The following is a 23313-nucleotide window of genomic DNA, read 5'->3' on the forward strand; positions in this document are numbered from 1 at the left end:
ACATTTGCCAGCCTTCTGCAAAAGCAGAAATTGGCACAGTTCTCTTACAAAATCAACCATAATTTTCAGCCAAATTATTTTTAATTAAAAAACACGTGCAATACAAACAAAAACTATCTGCCTAACAGTTGATGGATTGAATGAAATGAGAATGTTAAGAAACCATTACCCATGGGGAATTCCCTATTAGGTCTCTCCAGCTAATTAATAGCTGGACTCTGCCATGGGGCCCTTCATAATTTGAAAAGGAGACTCCCAGATTGGCAGTAGAATATAGCATTTCTTTCTGGCCTTGGAATATTTCTAAAATTTCAGATCTTTAAAACAACAATGCATTTAATGGAAAAGCAAAGTTAAATGTATTTTTTAGTTTTTTTAATTACAGAACTTTTAACCTTGCTCACTATTTAAATCTTCTACGTCCTTGCAATTTTAATATAACTATTCTAATTGAAAACAGCCTTAAAATTATCAACTTTCCACAATTCTTCCCACTCTAAACAACAACTGCTTCCCATGCAATGGGAATGACAAAGAATCAGTGGCTGAAGATTGTCATTTTTCAGATATCGAATGCTTGCAAGCTTAGGATTGGCATTTCTTTCTAGCTTTAATGGAACCTCTGGGACAGATAGGCATTCCTGCTCAGTAGCACAAAGAAAGAGTTTTATACCTTGAAATTATCTAGACATATCTTATTTTAAAGACACAGTGTTATGCAAAAAAACCTGCATGGCGTCCTACAGATTTCATGTCTGTCTTAGATGCGAAAAAGGCATAATAAAAAGATGCCAAGTAGCACTTTCTAAAAAGGCTGTAAAAGTTTGTGAAATACTGTTTTCCTTATAAAACATGGCACACTGACTGCCATGTGGTATAAAATTATGGAGAACTGTAATTTTCAATCAAATGGTGATCCCAAATTTATACTGAGTATAACACATTGTGTGTTCTACATTACATACGATCTTTGTCCATTCCATTATAGTCTGTGATGAAAGAGAAGGAAGAAACAAAATTACAACAATGCACTGGGGTCCTGGACCCAAAGCCCAATGAAATCGGCTGAAGTTTTTCCATTTGCTTCAGTGAGGACTGAATTAGGTCCAACGAGAACAAGCAGCTTCATGAATATATTTGAGGCAAATAACATGGCTTTCCCTTACAAATGAATTTGCTTCCATTTTTTTTATTAAAACAAAAACAGGAAAAAATATTAAGAAACCCTGCTTACTTAAAGAGTCCCTAGGACTTAGTGTCCAAATTGAAATAAATTTCCATGCTACATCATTACATTTCTTCACAATTTTCAAAAGATAAAAACCATTATTTCCCTTTCAAAAAGGCTCAATTGGAGTTGCACAGTCTCTTACTGATATTGCAGAAGGTCCTTCATAATACCTCCAGACTTTTTTTTTTAAGGATTAATGCAAAACTTTAAATTAGAGCTTTCATATGCCAGAGCTCAAACCTTAACCATTAGGGGAATTTTTTGACGTTCTTTTATATAATGGATTTTAGTGGGAATATCATTTCCACTGAAATTCAACTTACTGTCTCACCTCATGATAATGATACATTTTGGCAAGAATACTGCAGTTGATTTTGAAGAGAGCAATGATATTTTGGTTTTGTTTCTTATTTCCTCCAATATTTCAAGTAGATAAAAGCTCAAACTGAGAGAGAGAATAGTCTCCTGTTCTTAACTGAATTACAGGCTAATTCCCGCTGAAGTCAAAAAGGTTCTAGGCAAGTACTTAGTCTGACTTTTGATCGGTGCAGGAGCAGAGCAGCAATATGAGCATGTCTTACATGTTAAGAGAGCATTAAGGCATCTTCTGTCCAGCAGGGACCTAATGTGCTCTGAAACTCCCTACACACTAACAAATATAGAAATAAATGACAATTACTAAGGGCCTCATTCAAAGCTCTCTGAAGTTAGTGGGTCAATTTGTAAATTTCTAGGTAAGAATCTAGTAATTATATTCTTTCTAAATGGTTTAAAATTTAGTATGTGTGGCAGTCAGCAACCTGGAAGAGGGAGGACAGAAGTTACCCATTTCAAACAGGAAGGCAACCCTAAAATGAATGAGGAGGCAGCAAAACTAGCTATGAATTTATCTGAATTACTAAAAGGAAGAAAAAAAAAAAACAAATAAAGGTGAGGCCAGAAATATTAAGGAGGATACAAGAAGATTTTACCAGATCTGCTGAGACCTTTGATGGAGGTGTACAGGGACTTCAGAGAATTTAGTTTAGGTCTCAAACAAGAGTTTATCAAAATGACTGATAGCTTTAAAATGCAGCATTGAAATAAGCGCTGAGGATTGTTTTGGACACAGTATGTGCAATGGATATTGGAATATATGTATGGACTATTTTTCTACATATATTTGCATACAGTTTTTCTTAAAAGCCTTGGGAAACCATTCTGCTGCCTTTGTGCAGAGTTCCAAGACTTGAAATAAAAGTGGAGCAGAGAAGTCTTGTATTGTAACAATTTATTCACTTCAGAGTGTCTGGGTTTCCATCATAATGGAGAATGTGGGAGGTGAATAAGGATTTCCGTTACACGTTCTTGCTTAAAAATGCAAAAACTGTGACTGTATGCTTAATGATCTGCTTCAACATATACTGAGATAAAAGTGTCTGCCTCTAAAATCTGAACGCATACATTTCACTATGTATAATGGAGAGGAAAAATAATTTCTTCCTCCTAAGTAATCTACCTTGCCATCTACAAAGCCAGGGATAATAAATTCTCACTTGACACTTCTGGGAGTTGGCAGCTCTCATATTTCCCATTATACAAAACATATCAGAAAAGGAAGAAGAAAAAACAAAAAAGCCCTTTAAGTTTATTTTTTAAAGCCCCAAGCCTTCAGTAAGAGTCACGTAGGTATATGGTTGAAGACAGGAAGAGCTCCACTGGGCAACTGTTCTCTGCTAGCGCAAGTGTTTACAAAAGACTTAAAATCCTAGCTAAACTTTATTTTCAGGGATAAAATGTTGTGGAGACCTTATAATGGCGCTCTACAAAATAGAGAAATTCACCTGAAAGCCACAGCTTCCACTCTTCTTCTGTATGGCTTTCTATCACCATCTGCAATCTTCTGGCTAAATTCAAGATATCGTGCCAGAAATCTGTAAAGAAAAGAAAGATTTAATTATGACAGAAGCTTTTTCTGTGTCATTACATCACTTGATTGTAAGCAATGCAGATAAGCAAAAAATCTAGCATCTATCCCCTCAAGACTGAAATATTGAAATAATTCAAAGTTGTCCCAATTTTTGGATTTTTCATTTTTCATATTACATAGCATTTTTCAATGTATGTAATATAACATGGAGGTGATGCTGATTTATTTATTTGTCCTGTACTGCACAGAGTGTCTGAGAATAACATTGAATCTGATATAGAATCTATCACATGTTAAAAATAAGCAAATGTCTACCAAACCAGAACAGATGGAAGCCAGGCATTGCAATACAAGAGTGCATTAATAATTTCATTCTCTTTTTGTAATAACAAATGATAAACATTTTATTGACTCTGTGTAAAAGGCAGTATCTTTTCCAGGGAGTGAAGGGGAGAGAAGAATACTTGAATGTTCTTCTGGTGTGGAAGCCACAAAACCTGAACCAATCCTGGGATCAAAAGATCTTTGTGTTAAATTAGGGAAGTCATCAATCCTCTGTATATCATATGCCTACAAGCTGATAACTGCCTTCTTCTCTTGGTTTTCATTGGAATAACTATATTAATATCTGTGAAGTAATCATATAATGGGGGATAGTGGTTGTGTTAGTAGAAAAGTTAAAATAGGGAAAGCTCAAAAAAATGTTCAAAACTGAACTGCCTAAAGATGAAACACTCCAGTGTGATTTTATTAATGATACCATCCTTGCACCTGACACTTCTATAATGTGGAAAAGAACAGTTTCCATTCTCTTATGACCAGTAGGTTTTCGTAGCAACATTTACTGAAGTATTTTCTCTCTTAAATTTAGTAAGAAGAGGGTTTTTTTAATAATTTCTAATTGTCTGGACAAAGTCCTGATCAGCAGCCCATATTTAAAATCAGTATCTCTTCATTTTCTTATTACAAATCTGGAAAATATAACACCGCTACCCATTTACAGATTAAAAAAAAAACAAAAAAACTACAGAATAATGTTCCTATATCTGCTTCTGGACAAATCTGATCTCATAAGTGGAACTCAATTTCCTATTTAGTATGTTGAGATAGTGTGTAAATAAATAAGTAAATGGAACTCCATGCAAATGTGTTTATTCTAATACAAAATATTTATTAATAATTTATGTGCTAGAAAGAAAAATGAGGGTCTGCTTATGTATTTTAGTTTTTGTGCATCTTTTTCATCATTATTTTCTTATGGGCAAGAAAATTTACCATGGCGATGGCTTTCATTTAATGGACTAATAGGACTTAAGACAGCTGGATGTTTATGGTTTTTTCATAGTGCAGTGGTAAGAAATTCTTTAACAGCAACAGCAAAATTAATAGTTAGATGGTGACCTTGTGAAGTTACAAAGTTGATAATTCCCACTGATGTCACATATAGGAGAGAGCTTAGACAATGCTTGCAGCTGTGTCCATACTTTGACCTTGACAGACCACAACTACGAACAAAATTCCCTGAGAYGAATGCGGCAAGTCCTGCAGCCAGGCTCGCTGGGCAGTGGTGGCAGTGCGGCTGCACTAGGGGATCGAAGGTCAGGGTTACATGCAGAGGCAGCTCTTTCTCTGGAGGTGGTGGGATCCATTCCCACCAGAAACTGTAATCCCCTGCCCCTGGGTGAGTCTCGCTTCCCTTCAGGGCTGAGGGCCGCTGCTGCATTTGGCAGCATCGCAGCGTGGTGGAGGAAGCGCTCTGCCTCTGGGAGCAGAGCTTGGGTGCGGAGGAGAGGGGTCCCCACCAGCTGGCTTCTGTCACCCACTTTCATTTACTGCAGGACTGCCTGTGGCCAAAGGGAGAGATCTTGCTTTCCCTCTTCCCCTTTGCCTCATCGTTCTGGCTGATTTACTTGTGCTAGTGAAAGCGTTTGTACAACCGCACAGTGAACTTGATCAGTGTACTGTTCTGGTTGGAAAAAAAACCTTCCGCAGGGAGAGATTTGAAGGATTTAGTTTTCAGGTTTTCGGCCACACCAGTTTCTGTACCTACCTCACTGCGTAGCCACTCAAATGCTAATACCTGCGCAAGGGAATCTGCAGGAACGGATGACTGGGAACGAGATGAGGCCACCCCTGAAGCAGCAGGGAAGATTTATTCGAAGTTGAAGAGCAAAGATGGCATATGACCAAAGCATAACACAGCTTGTGCCCCACTGTGGCCACCATAGCAATGGCCATTTTATTTGATATATTGTCATTTTCAAAAGTATGATTCCCAAGAATAATATTCTGAAAAGAGCCTAAGCCTCCAAAATAGACCTTTTAATAGTGCTCTTTGGAAGTTACATCCTGCTTTTTAGTATAAGCTTTAGGTGATTCCCTACAATATATACATCCTGTTCCCTGATGTTTTAGAAAAAAAAATAGTGATCATAATGAACATAGCAATATACCATCTCAGTGTAGACACAACTGTTTAATATGGAGCGCAGTCTGGTATGCAGGGCATTTCCTAAAAAGGCATCGGAATGCTGTTCATTTGCTATAATTCACCTTCAAAACATTGGCAAGATAGGGACATAAATTTTTTTTAAGCCACGCCCCTATAAATTTATCTTATTCTCATACCTCATTTCCTTTTCTTCCCTTGGCAATTGTAAGCACTGGAAATCACTTATAATTAGCAAAATCTACTAAGAATACCTAGTTAAAGGTTTTGCTGACACAGTACAAGTGGAGAGTAACACACATTTTTCTTTTATATGTCTTTTTCTGATGTAGCATTTTGCATGCTAAAAAGTCAAGCTGTTGTTGCTTTCTCCTAGGGGTAGCTGTAAATGTTAAGAATGAAGTGAAAATGGCTTAGCAAATTACCATATTTTTTTTCCTGAGAGATTGAAATAAAGTATAATAGGTATTGTTTATGGCACTGTGACCCAGTTAGATTTAGCATGCTTTTTACTTTGCATTTACATTGACTGTATAAATCAAAAACGGTCAAATTCAGCCAGCACATCATGTCAACATTTCTTGCAACCTTAAGGGAATATTACCTGTGCAATATATACATTTCATATTGGGACATCTATATTTTCTTGTAAGTCCTACCACACAAACTGAAACCTGTGCATGTGTACACACAAATAATTTTAGTCTAACCTGCCATTTTCTTATGCTTCTGGTGGGTTGTTTTTATTATTTTTATTTTATTATTTTTAATTATTTTTAGTACATTTATTTTATTCTGAGGTTATTTTTTCAGTGGTTTTTTTTTCTTTCTGCTTCTTGGTATCTATATAAATTCTTCTCTGTATGTGTGAGATTTAATATAGCCAAGATTGTTTAAAAACAATATAATGTTAAAGTCCCACAGAAGGAAGTAGAAGTAATTTCATGAAAGAGGATGTTAAGTAGAAATCATTGATATTTTTCTGTGCACGTATGTACTATGCACGGAGAGAAAGAGGGTTGTATGCGCATATTGGAGGTAGCATTTGTAGTTTTCCTTTACGTGGACGTACAAGGCTGCTTGAACTTAYTTTAAGATGATATTGTGAGATTTAAATGCTATTAAGATAAAGCTTGGTGGGTGCTGTAAGGTAAAAAAGAAAAGATTAGATGCCTTTATCAGAGCTTTCAGGAGGAGGGCATAGTTTAATATTAATAAGAACTCATACTGAGAGATTCTGGTTACAGATTCCAATAACTGTGTGTGTTGAGCTTATAGCATAAATTTTGTTAAATCCACTATTAAGACTTCAAAGCACTGGTGCTTCATCTTGAAATGAAGGGTGTTAAACATGGACTATTTTTCAATTAAATAATTTCTGTAGAGTCAGGAGAACATAAATTTCTGGTACTTGAAAGCAGTTTCATTTTTGTGTAGGTATGAGACATATTGCATTTGTGTTCTCATATAAAGCTTTGTATTCATATACACTTTCAGCATTCATYTTCAGGTACTAAAAGGAGAGAGCTTTTCTTTCCACACACTAGTACCTTCCTATCTATTTTCCAACACATGCTTTTCTGCATTTAAAGGAAAGCGGTCTGAAAAGTTATGATCCCCATTTCAATTCAAAACCAGTTTGCAAAGGAATCAATCGGAGCTTTTTCACAGGAAGAATTATCGCACGTATAACTATTTCACCTGAGCAGATTTCAAGTAGCCGTGTGTTTCCTGCAGTCCGGGGCAGGATATCTTGTGGAAACTAAACTGGAGTCGCTGAGTTCCACCTCACAGGTCAAGTCTGTGGAAACCTTATGTTTGCTCTTCTGATATTCTCCTCCTCTTCTGGCACCAGTTTTCAAATGCTTGGGAGCTCGTGGAAGGAGCAGTTCTCTGCACTGCAGCCTGGCAGTCAGACATATTCAACAGTTTCTGATGGCATCTTTGACATATTGTCACTGTGACTGTTCTAACAATCGATTTGTGGAATAGCAGCAACTGCTCTAAGTTCCTCTTCCCTCTAGCTGCATCTTGAGGAAAATGAGTAAGCGGAAAAAGCAAAGGGTAACAGAAAGACCAAATAGAGATGATGCCTGAGCCTGAATTTTCTTGAAGCAGTGTAATTCTGTGCGGTGAGGAAGAGACAACTGCTCACTGGTAGAAAAGCACTGTGTTGCAGATCTAAGGTAATCAGGTTTGGCTGAAGAGCTTTTGCATTTGGTTTCCTTCCCCGCAGCTACAGACAGCATACCAATATGAGAGTTTGCTGAGAAGCGTGTAATTATTCCTGTGTGAAAAGTCACAAGTCTGCTGTTAACCTGTTTGGCCTGGGGAGGTGAGCTGTTGAGACTGCTCTGATGTGGTGACTTTGTGCTACTCATTATATGCGTCAGGCAGCAGTTGGTGTGTGTCCTACTGTTTGCCAGTCTTCCCGAGGTTACTAGTGGTTTTGCATGCAATCACTCAGCCATACCGGTGCAATTGCAGGGAAACGCAATCTTGGGACTATCTTGGCAGCAGTAAATTAGAGAGATGTCGGAAAGAATAGGTTTGGTTGTGCTTCAATGCCTGATAAACACTTGATTCATTATTTTTAGTGCTGATTGATCTGGAAAAGTCAATGAATTGGGATTTTCAAAACACCAGATTGATTTTCCGAAGGAAAAAAGGGTGATTTTGCAGCACGCTAAGCAGTATAGACATGAATGCCTTCAGTGTACTCGTTTTTATTCTGGGGCTCGCTGCTTAATCTCTGTTTCTACAGCTGAGGAAGCCTTTTACTTTGGAATCAGAGCAAAGAACTGCCAAACTAGTACCTAACCAGCTGCAAGATCACAATGGAGATTGTGTTTGAGGGACTTTAAAGGTAGATGGCATGCAGTAGCTGGAAGCCTGGAGGCAGCAGAGTAGATATGTGCTCTGAATTATAATTCTACTCCTTGTTTTCTGCAATGTTTATGAGAGTGAGGAGAGAGGCTTGCTACTGGCCCAGAGGTGACAGGGGCCCCTAGTAAGATAATTCTTCCTAAATAATGATTACCTAGGATGCATTGTAAACATAGTATACGTAGCCTACTTTGAAATAAAGAAATACTGGTTTGAATGTGCTGTTGGGATATTCTGGGGAGTTGCTTTGTGTGTGCTTTATAAGCTTTTATGAGTTGCTGGATGTCAGTCAAATGTGAGGCTATATTTTATCAATCCCCAGGGTGTGTGTGCATGCGTTGTCTTCTTTCATGAATTTCAAACATTGCCCATCTTTATCTTTCAATGTACAGCTAATTGGGGTGCTTTGTATGCTGGCCTAGACAGCTTCCTTGTCTATATGCAATGTTTTRTTATTCTGCTTCTGGTACTTTTGTGAGTTTTAAGTACAGTGCCTCTGTAGCTGCATGCTTGGCCAATTTAAGTGTCACAGCCTCTCAACCAATAGGCAGGTTCTTTGCCTGTGGGTTATRCTTAATGGATCCTTTTTAGATAAACCACAGTTCTTAAAAAAGCAGTGTTTTAGCTGGGAAGGGAAACACTGAGCACATTTACAACACTAATAATGCTACAAAATGTTGGAGTTCAGCTTAATGGGGCTTTGAGATGAGAGCTTACAGCAGAAAGCGTGATGGTCAGGTCAGAGATCTCTCATGAGTTACTAGAGAACTACTTGGTGCTCGAGCGGCACAGCAGCAACCCAGTGTTCAGGCCTGGGGCAGTGGAAGAATGCAAGTCCTACAGAATTTTTTTTTCCTTGCCAGTTTAAGCTGTATCATACTCTTCTGCTTCATTTAGGAACAGTGCCCTGGCTGAGCAGATTTTGGAGCTGCAGTCCTGGCTGTATGATGCAAATAAAAAGGGAAGGTAGACGGTGAGCTGCGGGTCTGATATGTCTGTAACTTCTTAAACCCCATCCTGTTAAGCCTTTTGCTTCTCACCTATTCTCTTTATTTATTGTCAGACCAGAAAAATACCTTTCATCTTTGAAATCTGTCTTTGATAAACAGCTCTAACCAGTCAGAAATTCATCTTTCGAGACTGTTAATTATAATAAATGTTTTGTTACTTTTTTCTTAAAATTCACTGAAGAGCCTTCTTTTTGCAAAGAATACATATTAGAACTAATTACTTTGGTCATGCATTATTTAAAGTAATCCTTAATTTGGGGATGGGGGGAGAGAAACAGCTGGTATCACAACAGCATATAGTACTCAGACAAGGAAAAAAAATCTGGTTCCATGAAGTTTATATAGTAGGAAATAGCCTTCAGGCATGTGCCTAAGATCATTCCCGCTCAAGACTTAACCGGATATTAAAGCCAGTCGAAGTTTTGCTTGTGGATTCAATGGGACCATGATTTTACCTACTGTGTTACCATTTCAAAATTTAGGAATTCCATTAAAATGGCACTTAACAAAATAGGATTGCAAACAGTGGAGGTTAGGAGTTGAGCTGATGTTTAGGTTGCATGAAGCCTAAAAAACTGGACCACTTTAGCAGCTGGTATGTAGCAACTAGTAAGTCAGCACTACTACATGAATTTACATCAACTGAAACCTGTAAATCTAGGTGAGTAAATCATCTAATACTTTTTTATGTAAGAGATGAGTGGTATGGCCGATAAAGAAAAGAAGATGTAAACTGAGAGGGAAAGGGTGTACTGCAACAGGAAGTAGGTAAATGTCTCCCTATGTGTGTTATTACAGTAAATTGGAGGTACGGTACAAAATATAATCTATTACAGTAAGTTGGAGGTAGAATATGAAATGGAGTCTTGTTAACCTTCCTTACATAAAGCAACTGAATAGAAAAGCAGAGAAATTTCTCATGTCAGCTCTGCTAGAAGGAAAGGCAAAATAACAAATTTCTGGGGGTGCTTATTTATGTTTCGGTTTCCTTTTGTTCTTTTTTCTTTTGATAAGTTTGCGTAATATGGTTTTGTTGAACAAAATAAGGAGTTGATATGCTTAATATTTTGAAATATCTGCATTAACTGTTTTCATGTTTCCAGGTAAGTGAGATGGAAAGGAAAGTCATTTTCTTGGTACTACAGTACTTCTGTGAAGTGTTGGGTTCTTTGCCTTGTTCTGTAGTGGGCTCTTGTTGGTCCTGCACTCTGAACGCTCATTTACCACAGGGAATAGGAYGTTCACATGGTACATGTAGCTACTTACATAACCAAAACTTTCTCCAGCCAGTATAATTCCAAACCTAGCCAGAACTTTCTCAAAAAATTGCCGGTTCCTAAAACGTCATAGACACTAGTCCCCTCTGGTCCTCAGGGACACTTCACCTCCTAGTGGATTTTAGCAGTAGCTCTGTCAGCAGAAATTGTTTAGTTTCTGTTTTTTGAACATGAAATTTATGATCAATTAACAGAATGTGTCAGTGTTTCCAGTGAGCACCTGAATTACAGTGTTAAATCCTTGAATGGATTATGAAAAAAGTAAACTACATTCTCCATTACTTTAAGCCTTTTAAGTTGTGCTTTAATTCTACCACTTTTTTGGGATTACATGATTTCACCAAGAGAAATCTATGGTTCCATCTGCAGAGGAGGTCAGACAAGATGATTATAATGTTTTTTGCTGGCCTTAAAATATGTGAAGTATAGGRAAGAGTTTTACCTTGTTAGAGTCTACTTTCAAAAACAGTAAGTAGTACTTCTTGTAACGTTCACCTTGCTATGCTAGCTATTTTATAAAGAGCTGAACTGAATGGACCTTTATAGAGCTGTAGTAAAGATGCTATGAAATACTTCTCTTCTGCGTAAGCTACTGCCATAGACAGGAAGAGGTGATGTTGTCTACTTACCTGAGAAGTTATCTTGTCTATGCGAAACTTGAAAATTTTCTGTCAGCACCAACTATATACAATTTCAAAATGAGAGGGGATCAGTTTCTTTTTCCTTTTTTTTTTGTCTGAGAAAATGAGAGCTATTATGTCATTCAACCACAAAGATTCACTCTTTTATCTTAGCAATAACTGTCATGTAAATTAGTCCTATGGATTCCTTCTGGACATCAGGTTTCCTCCGCAACTTATACCTCTTGGCTTCCTGATAAAGTTTTCTTGCTATAAATAAATAAATATATCTGATATTGCCCTAATGAGATCAGAGAAAAGTATTTATATACACAAAGTCCATGTTGACAAAGCCAATACCTTTTGTGGCCAGCTGCTTTAACAGAAAAGGAGATTTAAAAAGGAGAGTTATTTTTAGCTGTGTTCTCTGAGTTTTAATTCCTTCTGCTGAATTACTGCCTTACTTATTTTGCTTCTGCTCTGAGAGACCCATGTTTGTTCTTTGCAAATTTCTAGGATTGTCAGTACCTGAGAAATCTTTCTTTTTTAGTTGAAATACAATTCACTGAGTATCAGACCCACAGAGTTCAGAGTGCAGAGTTCATACAGTCTTTTCTGACTGAATCCTACAGGCCCAGCTTCAGTATCTTCTTGCAATAGTAATGATTCATCTTCTTGTAGGAATCTAAACTATTTCTGCATATTATTGAACACACTGAACTCTACCAGTTCAGGCTAAGGAGTGATTGTAGGTATGCATTTGTCTTACCACACAAAAAGGCTTATGTGGAAGCTCACCTTAAGAGTAAGTGGTATCTGTGATATTTCGTTTCTAAAACAGGTGCCCTCATATAAAATAAAATAAAAAAGACTATTTTCTCTTTCTCTTCAGGGATGTCTTGCTCTGAGTAATCTTGTCATAAAAATAAAGAGTCAAGTCAATTAAGGGATAATTAGGATTTCTTTTCTTGTCACCAGGATACAAGCTGCCCTTTTTGTTAGTCCTTTGATTTCTCCTTTGCAGATTGTATATTGAGCTGAGGGATAGCATTACTGATTAACATGACAGTAGCTGAACATCATTTGCCAATGTATGCAATTCCCCCGTTGTTCTTCTAACTTCAGTCCCTGTTGCTGACAAAATTAAGGATGGTAATCTATGAAACTCAGTTTAATGAAAGGGTTTTTTTATTGTTGGTAAAAAGTGTAATGTAAAAAGGTGTTGGCTAAATACAGTTCGTATCTTTTTTGTTGTGGGCTTTTTTTGAGAGAGCAAGCAGTGCCTTTTTCAGAAGGCACACTTTCAGCAAGTAGCCAATTTGTGACATTTGATAACTGAAAGTGGGACAATAAAGCCCTGAACTTAAAGTGCATATGACTGTTTTCTTCATAGAAAGTAGGATAATAAAAATATATAGTGATGAGGTAGAGGTTTGAGTTCCTGTATGTCTAGCTGATAAAGCAAAAGCCTTATATGCCAAAGTCTTTAAGATACTCATCCTAAACRTAACCAAATTACATCTCTAAGCCTAATGTCTAATGTATGCCTYTGGTTTTTAAATGAGAATTTATAAGCAATTAATGTGGGGACTGTATTTTTTCTTTTCCTGTAAGTATGTCTCAGATATATGGCTATGTAGATACATATAAAATTGAACTTTGCATCTTTAAATCTTTTTGAGACCACTGTGTRTCTCATTTCACTGAATGCATAGTCATGTGAACTTCATTTTACTTGTGGAACGTTTGTTATATCAGGAAATCACATCAGGTGATATTAGAATACGAAAAATAAGTAACTGTATGAATAGAACGTTGATAAAAACTAAACATATGTCTAACAGAACCTAGTTGTCAAAGGTAATTACCACCTGTAAGTCACTTTTAATTCAGATGATCTACAGATAAAATAATCAGGTTTAAGTGACCACAGTGTCAGATCTGAGATTAGAAGTGGAATTCATAGCTTTCAGGCAGCTGGTCATCAAAAAAATACATAAGGCACAAGGTAATGATCTTGGAGATATCTTGGCATAATCTAATATGTCTACATGGCATATCAAATGCTGTACAGAAATACTAGTTTGGCTTGCAAAATCAGAACACCTGTGTTAGCACAGCAGTAAATGTCAACTGAATAGCTCTATCTTTCAGAAGGGCTAAGTAGCACTTGTGCAGTTTTCCTGCTTGTAATTTCAGAGCAAGCTCACTTGGTGTTTCGTTGGGAATGCTCACACTGCAGGAAATATGGTCTTTTGAAGTGACCCTCCAGTTCCAGTGGAGCCACTTCTCCRTTTTCTGTCAGTTCATTTAGGTTTCATTTATGCAAAAGGATCCCAAGTGTAGACACCTATGACTTCCTATAACACTGTGGCTAAAAGCATGCCATGGCACAGGTGGCCCTTAATTCCTGGACTGCACAGAGACAGTGAGACCCCATGTACTGGGTGAACATGGGGCCTGTCCAGTGCCCTCGAAGGTAGCTGTGAAGGTTCACAAACAAGGCCAACTTTTGGCACCTTATTCTAGTCTCTGCCACCTGTAAACAAAGATGGGGCTTATTCAGCAAGAGCTCAGTGAAGATATTATCCTCCTCAGTGGCTGCAATAGTTGTGGCTACCTGAAAAAGCTGAAGGGGTAGCAGGCCAATAAAACCAGATGCTAAAGGCACCCTCTCAGGGTGAATTCAAAACTAACAGAGGTTGTATGAGAGTTACTGCAAGTGGTGGAGCTAGTCTTTGCTAAAGACAGGTTTCCAAGATTATAAATTTAGCATATTTTTAAAATGGGGTTAAGAGTTGATTGCATCTTTCTTGCCATTTTGTCCCCATGTCCAAAATAAGAAAAGTCCACCTGATAGGAAATATCTCCTTTGGATAGACTTACTGATCCTGGGGAACTCTTACATAAGGACTATGTGAAATAAAAATTATCTCACACAGTATGTCCTATTGCTTTGTAGTCATACTGTTGAAACATCCACAGTGTTCAATAGCTTTTGATTTTCATTAGCATTTTTACAGTTATCTGAATTTTAAGCTATAGGGTATGACAAGAGGTACTCAGTATCTAAATGAATTTTGTATCATTTTGGACAAATATGACTAATACTGGTGAACAGCTTCCATAGTTCCAAATGTTTAATTTGAAAGGGAATGATAAACAGCTGTAATATGCAAAATTTTCCATTACCTTTACCAGTGAGAAAAATATTCCAGTTAGCCCTAGAAATACAGTATTGAGAATGCCGAGCAGTGATTTACTGTAAGTTACTGGAGGGTAGTGGGAAATTCTTCACTGTTTTCTTCCCACTTTATAAAACAGCATTGTATCTTTTTACACCTGGTTGCCTGTAATTGTATTTTATTAGTTACATAAATGAAATTGTTCAGGGATAATTCTATGTAGTGAGAAGATGAATATCTTAATTCAGCCCTTACTGGGCTACTTATCACACTGTATTGTCACTATCTGAAAATCCTTTCAGGACATTAGCTGTATTCACTCATTGTATTCATTCACTTTTATTAAACTGGACTGTTGTTTAAAAGTGCGTTATGGTAAGAGGCGTGCATTTTAARCTGTGTCATAGTTTTTGCTTTTAGTAAGTAAATAAAGATGCTAGAGAAATCTGAAAGGGAGGAAAGTAAATGCTTCTGATTTATGTTGACTGCATTTTGTAACTGATGACAGCAGAACTTGCACACTGATCAGCAGCTGGTTCTTGCCCCTAACCTGTGGGTACTAGTCCCCATGCCTTATCTCAGCACAGTGGGCTTTGTTTCTTTCATGTGTCATTTGTTGCCAGAAGGCAGCATTGGTTGATCAATAGGAGCATATTTGGGTTGTAAAAACTACTCTTGTGGTCGAGGTCCTGTCTGAAATCAATATGAAAGAGTGCTTTTTAAAAGACTTGAATGAAGAACAATTACCTGCTGCAGCTAAATTACATTTTGTATTGGACCATTTCACACGCTGAAAGCTGGTGGGCACAAAAGTGAGGAGGTGTAGAAATTAAGGAGTTGACATGGTGAMGGATGTGGCATACCAAAGTGCTAAGTCAACCTGTGTTGGTAAATTAGATCTGCACTTAAAAAAACGTTGGAACTATGAAAGGCRTCTGAAGGGATATAAACTCAAAAGCAGAGGGCTTCATCCTTTGGAGAAGTATAGTGCCATATTAGCTTGTTTTGTTTCTTGACTTCTTCATGCTACTTTATAGTTTATGAAATCGGAGCTAGATTGGGGATGAAGGCAGTTCTGCAAAAAGTGCTGAAGTCCAACGGACCTGACAAGGCACAAATGAGCTATGCTGGGCTATATAGTTAATATTAAATTAGAGGACACATTTTACGTTCCTTACATACCCGCAAACACAAATGAAGTAAGTGGTAGAAATCTCAAGGGAATCCAGAATGTCTTCAGGTGTCTGTCAGAATAATTATTCTCTAGAATGCACTTTCTTTAACACCTCTGAAAACAAAAGTCCTTTGGGGTGGGAAAATCTTGTTCTTCAAATGCRCTGTTAATTGGATGTCAGTATACACTGGGTACACTGGGTTAGAGAATGTTTTGTTTGATTTTAATCTCTACGCCTGCTGTCAAAATGATGTATTTAAGAAAGTTGCTCTACTTGTAAGAATTACATTCAAGGCATTTAAGACTTCTAGATGCCTCTGGGCACAGGCATCTTAAAAATCTGCATCTTTTTCTTGGCATTTTTGTAATTCATGTCTTTTTCTATTATTTTATATCAGTACTTTATCACAAGACAGCAGCAATATCCGTTTTTGAATGTCCTGCAGCAGTATTGTCTTGTCGTTAACTCCTGTCATATTTCACTCATTGGGTTTGGAAATGGAAAGTGATGAATGGCTTCAGTGKTTTTTTTAATAACATGTCCCTTTCTGGAGCTTTCTATAAGGGTAGTCAATTTTCATTACTTCAAAGTGGGTCACTGAGGGGTTGTTTTTTTTCTTAATGTAAGAAAAAGTTGCCAGAATGACAATCACATAAGGGGACCCTCAAAACAGTTTACGGAACAAACATTTTAAGAATATTAAATGCCAGTTTTTGGTTTAGTCTTAATGAATTTAGTACTAGTGTGTAATAATCAAACCTACAATCCTTAGAACTTCCTCATATTCATGTACCATAATGCACCAGCGATCAACAGACAAACCTGTCAAAATTTTACAGGCAAACAGATTTTAATGGAAATCCATTAAAAAAAAAAATTGGGGGGGGGGGAATAGACCCCTTAAGCAAGAAAGCATCTATTCTTTTTGTTTAATCTGATCAGGAAATTCAAATCCAGATGTTTTCTTAAACAGTTTAAGGCATTGTTTTATGTCGGGATATTTGAAACAACAACGGAGGCTTTTTTTCCTGTRTATTTAAAATGGGCTATTTTTGAAAGAAATTTAGGAGCAACGTTTTCCTCCTAATTGCAGCCCATTTCCTGGGTCCACAGCTAAGACCATAGGGTGGCATTTGGGGATTTATGGGGCAGAGAAGTTGGGTGGTTTTAACTGAGCTACTCAAAGATAAAAGGAGAAAAGGGRGAATGGTTTCTTGCTGCAGCAGTCACCAGCTGGCATACTGGCTTCTCGGAGCCCTGCCAAGAAACAGTTTACAGCAGCACTGCAGCTGCTCTATGCTGGTTTGAAACCCAGGCTGGCATCTTTGAACCACGGCTCAGCCRTGAGATTGGCAAATGGCTCCTTTGGGATCGTAGCTTTGCTCACTAACCTAACTAATGCATGTGGAATGCAGTTGCACCTAATAGCCCAGCGTGGAAAATGTTGCATGACGCAGTTACAGGAAGATGAGCAGTTTTGAGAAGTATATTAAAAATCGGTTCTCAGGTTTTCTGAAGTTTTTGTTGTTCTTGCATGTCTATTTTTTACTTTTCCACATTTCATTCTGGAATATTTTTCTTGCTGAGTTGAAAATGTGGTTGGACTGGATTCTTTTTAGCTAAATGATCCAAATTCAAAAAGTTAACAACATACAGATATCTTTAGCTCTGTATGTTGCTGTGATTCTCATATGAAAGTTTATACGATAGCAAAGTATAACTTCCATTAAATTCAAAGCAGCATTCGATGTCATTAGATACTGTTTTGTCAGTATTTTTGAGGGAGAATAAAGTAGTTCTTTTGTGGGGGGAAGAGATTTCTTTTTGATTTTCACTCCCAACTGACCGCTGTCTTCTCTTTTCCTGATCAGAAACTGTTGTTCAGTAGTTTGTCATAAATAACAAAGATGCTATTGCTTCTTAGCAAAGTTTCTATTAAAATCTCTGTTCTTTCTAAGACTAACTATACCTCTGATGGAATAAGTTTGTCTTTCCTTGTTTAACAACCTTGTTTAACAACTTATTGCTGGAGATGGGRTCAAACCAATGTCTTAGGATGTGGATGGCATCTTCTAAATTTCTATTGCTGTTTTAGAATTTCAGTATATTAGCTCTTAATTTGGCACCATGTGGTGGTTCTTTAATTATTCAACTGGAGAGGAATTTGAGCAAGTTACAGCTTTACAAAATTGAGTAAGACTCTTCCTCAGCACATACATACTGTTAAACATTTATTGGTGCAAACACGCACTGTATATAAGCTACAACCTGAAGCCAGTATTTTAGAGACCCACAGACCCAGCACTTATTTTCTAAAATGAAAATATGTCATCCAAAGCATAACTTGATAAGGAAGAGGAAAGAAAAAAAGTAGTGTTTTAGGTATTCCAAATAAAGCATTTCATCTTAGGTCTAGTTAAAATAACAATATACAAAATGCTGTAATCATGTCTTATGCCATTTACTGCTACCTGGTCGCTTTGAACTCTCTCTTACATGTTTCTGTATTCCTTATTTTCAAAACCAGTTAATTGTTCTGTATTTATTTTAAAACACACCTTGTTAGCATATCATATTCRATAAAAACTTTTTTCCCTACAAGTTTTTATTTTTTATTTTAGCTTTTCAAGAGACAGACAAACCTGCTAAGCCATTCTTAAGACTATAAAACACGTTATAGCCATGACCTCCAACAATGGTTTTGCTTATCACTGGAAGTGGCTTCAATATCCAAGGCTCCAAGGATCCGCAATAACTTGCTTAAACCTGGTTATGCAAATGCTATGCTGTTTGTATCTGTTTAATCAGCAACTATTCTTAAACAGTTAAGTGATATGCTTTCACTGGCACTTCAGTAGCTGGTTTAAGAAGAGGAACAGTTTTTAATTCCTAGACTTTTTACTGAGCAGTGTATAACACCATGAAAAGCATAGCAACATTTTTATTAAAGCAAGTATAAACTGATCAGGTGCAGTATCAGTGTTTTGTCATTTTGTGGGGGGGGGGGAGTTTATGAAAAAAAGATAATAAAAAAAAACTATTTACAAGCACCTAGAAGAAAACAAGGAGATGAACAAGAGCCAACCTGGATTTACAAATCAAACTAATTGTTAAACCAATCTAATTTCATTCTGCAGCACAGTAACAGCCTTTCTGGCTAGAAGAGAAGCAGTTGATGTCAGATTTCTTGCTTTTAGTAAGGCTTTTGACACTGTCTTATAARTATACTGGGGAAATGCAGACTATATGAAACAAATATATAGTAAATTGGAAAACTGTCCTTGGGAAGTACTTAACCAGTGGCACAAAGTTAAAACAGAAGGATGTATCAAGTAGGGCTTTTTACAGTGTTCAATACTGTCCATTAACATCCTGGATGGTAGAGTAGAGAATATTCATTTTAAATTTACAGATGACACGAAGCTGGGATGGATGGAGAATATGTTAATGGATAAAACAGGAATTCAGAATGATCTTGATATACTAGAGAAAAAAATCTGAGAAAAAGGRTGAAATTCAGTGGAGAGAAATTATTCCTCTGTGGAAATAATCGACTGAACAATTTAGTAGCAGTTCTGTAGAAAAAAGTCTAGGAACCATTGTGGATGGTCAGATGAATGGAAGTCAACACATGCTACTGCAAAAAAAGATAAACCTCATAGTGAAGTGAATTAACAAGGAGCAGGTGAAGAAATGCTTTGTAGGATTGTTAGTGCTTCTTTTGATTGGTAGTGGTAGGAGTACAGTGCCTTAAGTAACAGTAACTCTTGGGCCATCTACTTCAACAAAACTGTGGAATGACTGAAGAGAATCTAGAGAAGACCAGTGAGAATGACTCAAAGTCTAGAAGACAAGTCTTATGAGAAAAGATCAAAGTGGTACTTTTAATTCTGCAGCAGAGGAGAGTAAAGGGTAGCATGATAGCATTCTTCAAAGACAGRTATTGAAAGATGAAACAGCAATCCTTTCTTGAATTGCATGGTGGATAGAAAGAGAAGGAATAGACTTGCAGCCAGAAAGATTCAGTTCAGACATTAGGAAGACCTTTCCTAACTGTAAGGAAAACRTAGTTGAATAGAGTATCTGATGAATCTGTAGCGTTTGCATAACAGCCGGTTAAGAAAAAATGCCAGGAAAGACATAAACTAATCCTGACCAGAAGTGTAGAATAGACTAGATGTCCCTCCAYGAGGCTCCTCTGAGATCTATGGTACTGTGGTATGGTAGCATGGTATGTTTCATAATTTCCACCGCTTTGTATGTCCTTATGTCATGGCAGGTTCTTTCCCTCAGACACAAAATTAGATRTTTTCATTTACAAAAGTAGCTCCTAAAGGTTTGTTATTACAGAAACATAATTCACATAAGTTCATAAGTTGCAAGGAAATAGTGTTTAATAAAGGGCCTAAACATTCCTCAAGAAATACTTTCCTGTATATTCATGAAAGACATTTAGTAAGTGCACGCTCAGATATATAGGTAATCTTAGCATATGTATGGCTATTGTGGAATGGAACATGAATCTTTAGATTGTAACTCCAGAAATACTCCCTTACAGCAAAAGCACGGATTTTTGGCAAGGTGTTGAATGTGAATCCCTTGTACTAGTGGAAAGATYTTATTTATTGGCATAAAAAAAATTGTAATTGAACCTACAGATAGGTATCCCCAAGAATGGTTCCTTAGAAACTAAATTGAATTTCATCTCAATACATATGTGCTGCAAGGATGAATACTTAAAGTGATGTTTTTCAGAGGTCTTCYACTCCCACTGATCAGTCTGGGAGCAATCATCATTGAATTAAGTGGGAAAAATGTTACACCAATACTGATCCTTTTTGAAGATGTCACCTCTAATGTCTAAAATGTATTGCAATATTTGTGTYCATACCTACATATGAATCTGTGCAGAAGGCTAATCATTAGCATGCCTGCACAGAAAAAAGATGTAGGCCATGGATATTGACTATATCTTTCTTCTGARTTGCTTAAACAAGCAAAGGGCATGTGAAGTGATACAAGTTTTCCTGAAACAATACTTAAATGTTTCCTATGGAATCATGGAAACRTCCTGAAATATTTTTTAGCAACGTATTGGTATAAGACTTGGGAGTATTTTTGATTCTCTTGGCTTTGCGCTGCAATGTCTTAGCCTGTATAGGAACAGCAATATGAATGTCAAAAAGCTGCTACTAAGTCCTTTCAGGGTTCTGTTGCAGAAAACCTATATGATATAATATTGGTCTTTTATTGCAAATGAATGCCAGAACTAGGTTCTTTGAACAATACCTGAGAAAGTGGGACAGGGATAAAACAAGCGAAAATGTATATTCCAAAATAACTTTTAAAATGAAGTACAATTGATGCTATTATTAGAATCTTTTCTCACATAACGGCAGCTTAGTTACTGTAACCTGACTAGTTTGAAAAAAAAAGAACAAAATTTGAAGTGCACTAATTGCATTGTAACTTAAAGATTGTTAAAGGAGAAATTAATGAAACACCTGTCTTCTTTTTTTTTCTTTCTTTTTATGCTCACACTATATTAGATCACTAGGGAAATAGATTTTAAGTAGCTTACRGCAACAGTTTTTCCAACTCATTTAAGTGTAGCTTTCAAAAGTTTAGATGTTTAAATTTCAAACCTTCAAATATTTAAATTTCAAATGTTTAAATTTTAGATGTTAAAATGTTTAATTTTTATTTGGCAGACTGGTGTCAGATATGTTTTGTGACAATTTATAAAGGTATGAAGCTTTCTTTCAAAGTCAGGTTCAAAACTCAAGTTTGTCCAGAGACTAAATTTCTGACATTCACAGCTTGGCTAGTGCAATTCTTCAGCCACAAAAGCATCTCCCAGTGAGCTGCGTTCCTTGGCAAAACCTCTAGAAGCTACCCTAGTGCAGACAGTCGTGGAACAGGCRGAATGCTGCTTTGACTGTGCTAGCACTTTCCCCTCAATATTTTCTTTATTTTACTTTTATATACTGATAAATGTTTTCAAATGTGTGTGAGAGAGGGATTAAACTTGGTCCCACAGGCCTCTCCTGTCCTCCCCAGCTRGGTGTTCTGAGTAGGGGAAAATGAACCATCACACTAAAGTGGAATTGGAAATCTATAGTGATCTGGCTTGTCATGAACAGATAAATTCCTCTATTTAAACAGATACAAATRCATGCATGCTCACACAGTAAATCAGAAGTTGCTAACATTCTGGAATCCTTCTTACAATGTATTTTTTTTCAGGTGGCTGAAATGAAATTACTGCTGTGCTCTGGAAGAGCACTTTAGCACATATTTAACTCATAAGTACACTATAAAATACCTAGATTCAAGGGACACTGGAAGATGAGCATGTTCTGAGCTTAACTGAGGCATGAAGTTATTCACAAAAGATGTTCTTTACATTTTGTAATAATCTAAAAGTATTAAGGGTTATACAATCAAAATTCTTGTTTTATCAATAAAATGCTCTTGAAAATCTGCATGCATGGAACATTTTATCCATTTATTATGTTCTTAAAAACCTTTCTTTTATTTAAACAAATATTTTTAAGGAAATGCCCCAAATCAATACATATAATAAGTATTTTTCAATGTTGGTTTGTTAAATATGAATCTTCCATGTAATGCTAGCAGTGTTTTAGCAGGTTTTATTAGCATTCGAGATTTGTCTTTCATTTCACTTTAATCAGCCAGCCAGGTGTGCTGTGCATCTATAGATATTATGAGGCACGTTTTATATAGTCTGTACCATTTTCCTAGTAATATGTTATATGTAACATGTTACTAATACTTTTTTTTCTTTTTTTTCTTTTTTTTTTTTTTTTTAACCCCAGGCTATATATCAAAACAGAATGGGGAACCAAAATCTCAACACAAGGGACAGAAAGTCAGCACATACTCCCACCGAGGACCCTTTTAGATATTCAACAGACAACCAAGCAATAGCCTATGAAAGCAAAAGCTGTCAGCTGTCAAATTTGTGTCYGAGTAACCTCTTGAAAGAGAAGGAAATAGTGGACGTCATCAAGCATACTAGAGGCACATATGAAACCCTCGCTTCGGAGGTCACCCAGAATGGTTTCRCCACCACTGCACAAAGTACGGCAAAGCCAGCGTCCAAGACAGACGGCTACCCTGTTTTTTCAGGAGCTCCAAAGGACCAAACTGCTGTACCTCGGCAGCATACCACTTTCACAGGGAGACTGGGACAGCCTCCGAGGGGACCCATCTCTTTACACATGTACAGCAGAAAAAATGTTTTTCTCCACCACAATTTGCACACAGCAGAGCTGCAGACTTTAGGTCAACAAGATGGGTAACAGGGTTCTTGTATTCTTACCGTGGAAGGAGAGTTGATTAAATGGGAATGTAAACTCTTCTAGAGCTCAGTCTTAAGTTTTCATCTGCTGCTACCTTTACCTGAAAAAAAAAAAAAAAATAGCATTGTCTGTAGGTTCCATACTTCCCCATTTGGGACTGTGGCAAAGGGATGAACTAGATTGTTAAATAACTAAACTGATTTGTTGTGCAGAAGTTACCATGTGTTTAATAAATGGGACCATTTG

General features: G+C 36.9%; 1 protein-coding gene across 1 annotated transcript in view; it reads left to right on the plus strand.

The window, feature by feature from the left end:
- The window catches only part of CCSER1 (coiled-coil serine rich protein 1), a 647497-nt gene extending 624430 nt beyond the window's left edge, over positions 1 to 23067 (plus strand). The window contains exon 9 of the mRNA XM_026084203.1: positions 22582 to 23067. Coding sequence (XP_025939988.1) covers positions 22582 to 23067 — 486 coding nt within the window. The remainder of the gene's footprint in view (positions 1 to 22581) is intronic.
- Positions 23068 to 23313: the final 246 nt, after the last annotated feature.

The sequence above is a fragment of the Apteryx rowi genome, unplaced genomic scaffold (assembly GCF_003343035.1).
Source record: "Apteryx rowi isolate R43461 unplaced genomic scaffold, aptRow1 scaffold_63, whole genome shotgun sequence".
In the NCBI taxonomy this organism is placed as follows: Eukaryota; Metazoa; Chordata; class Aves; order Apterygiformes; family Apterygidae; genus Apteryx; species Apteryx rowi.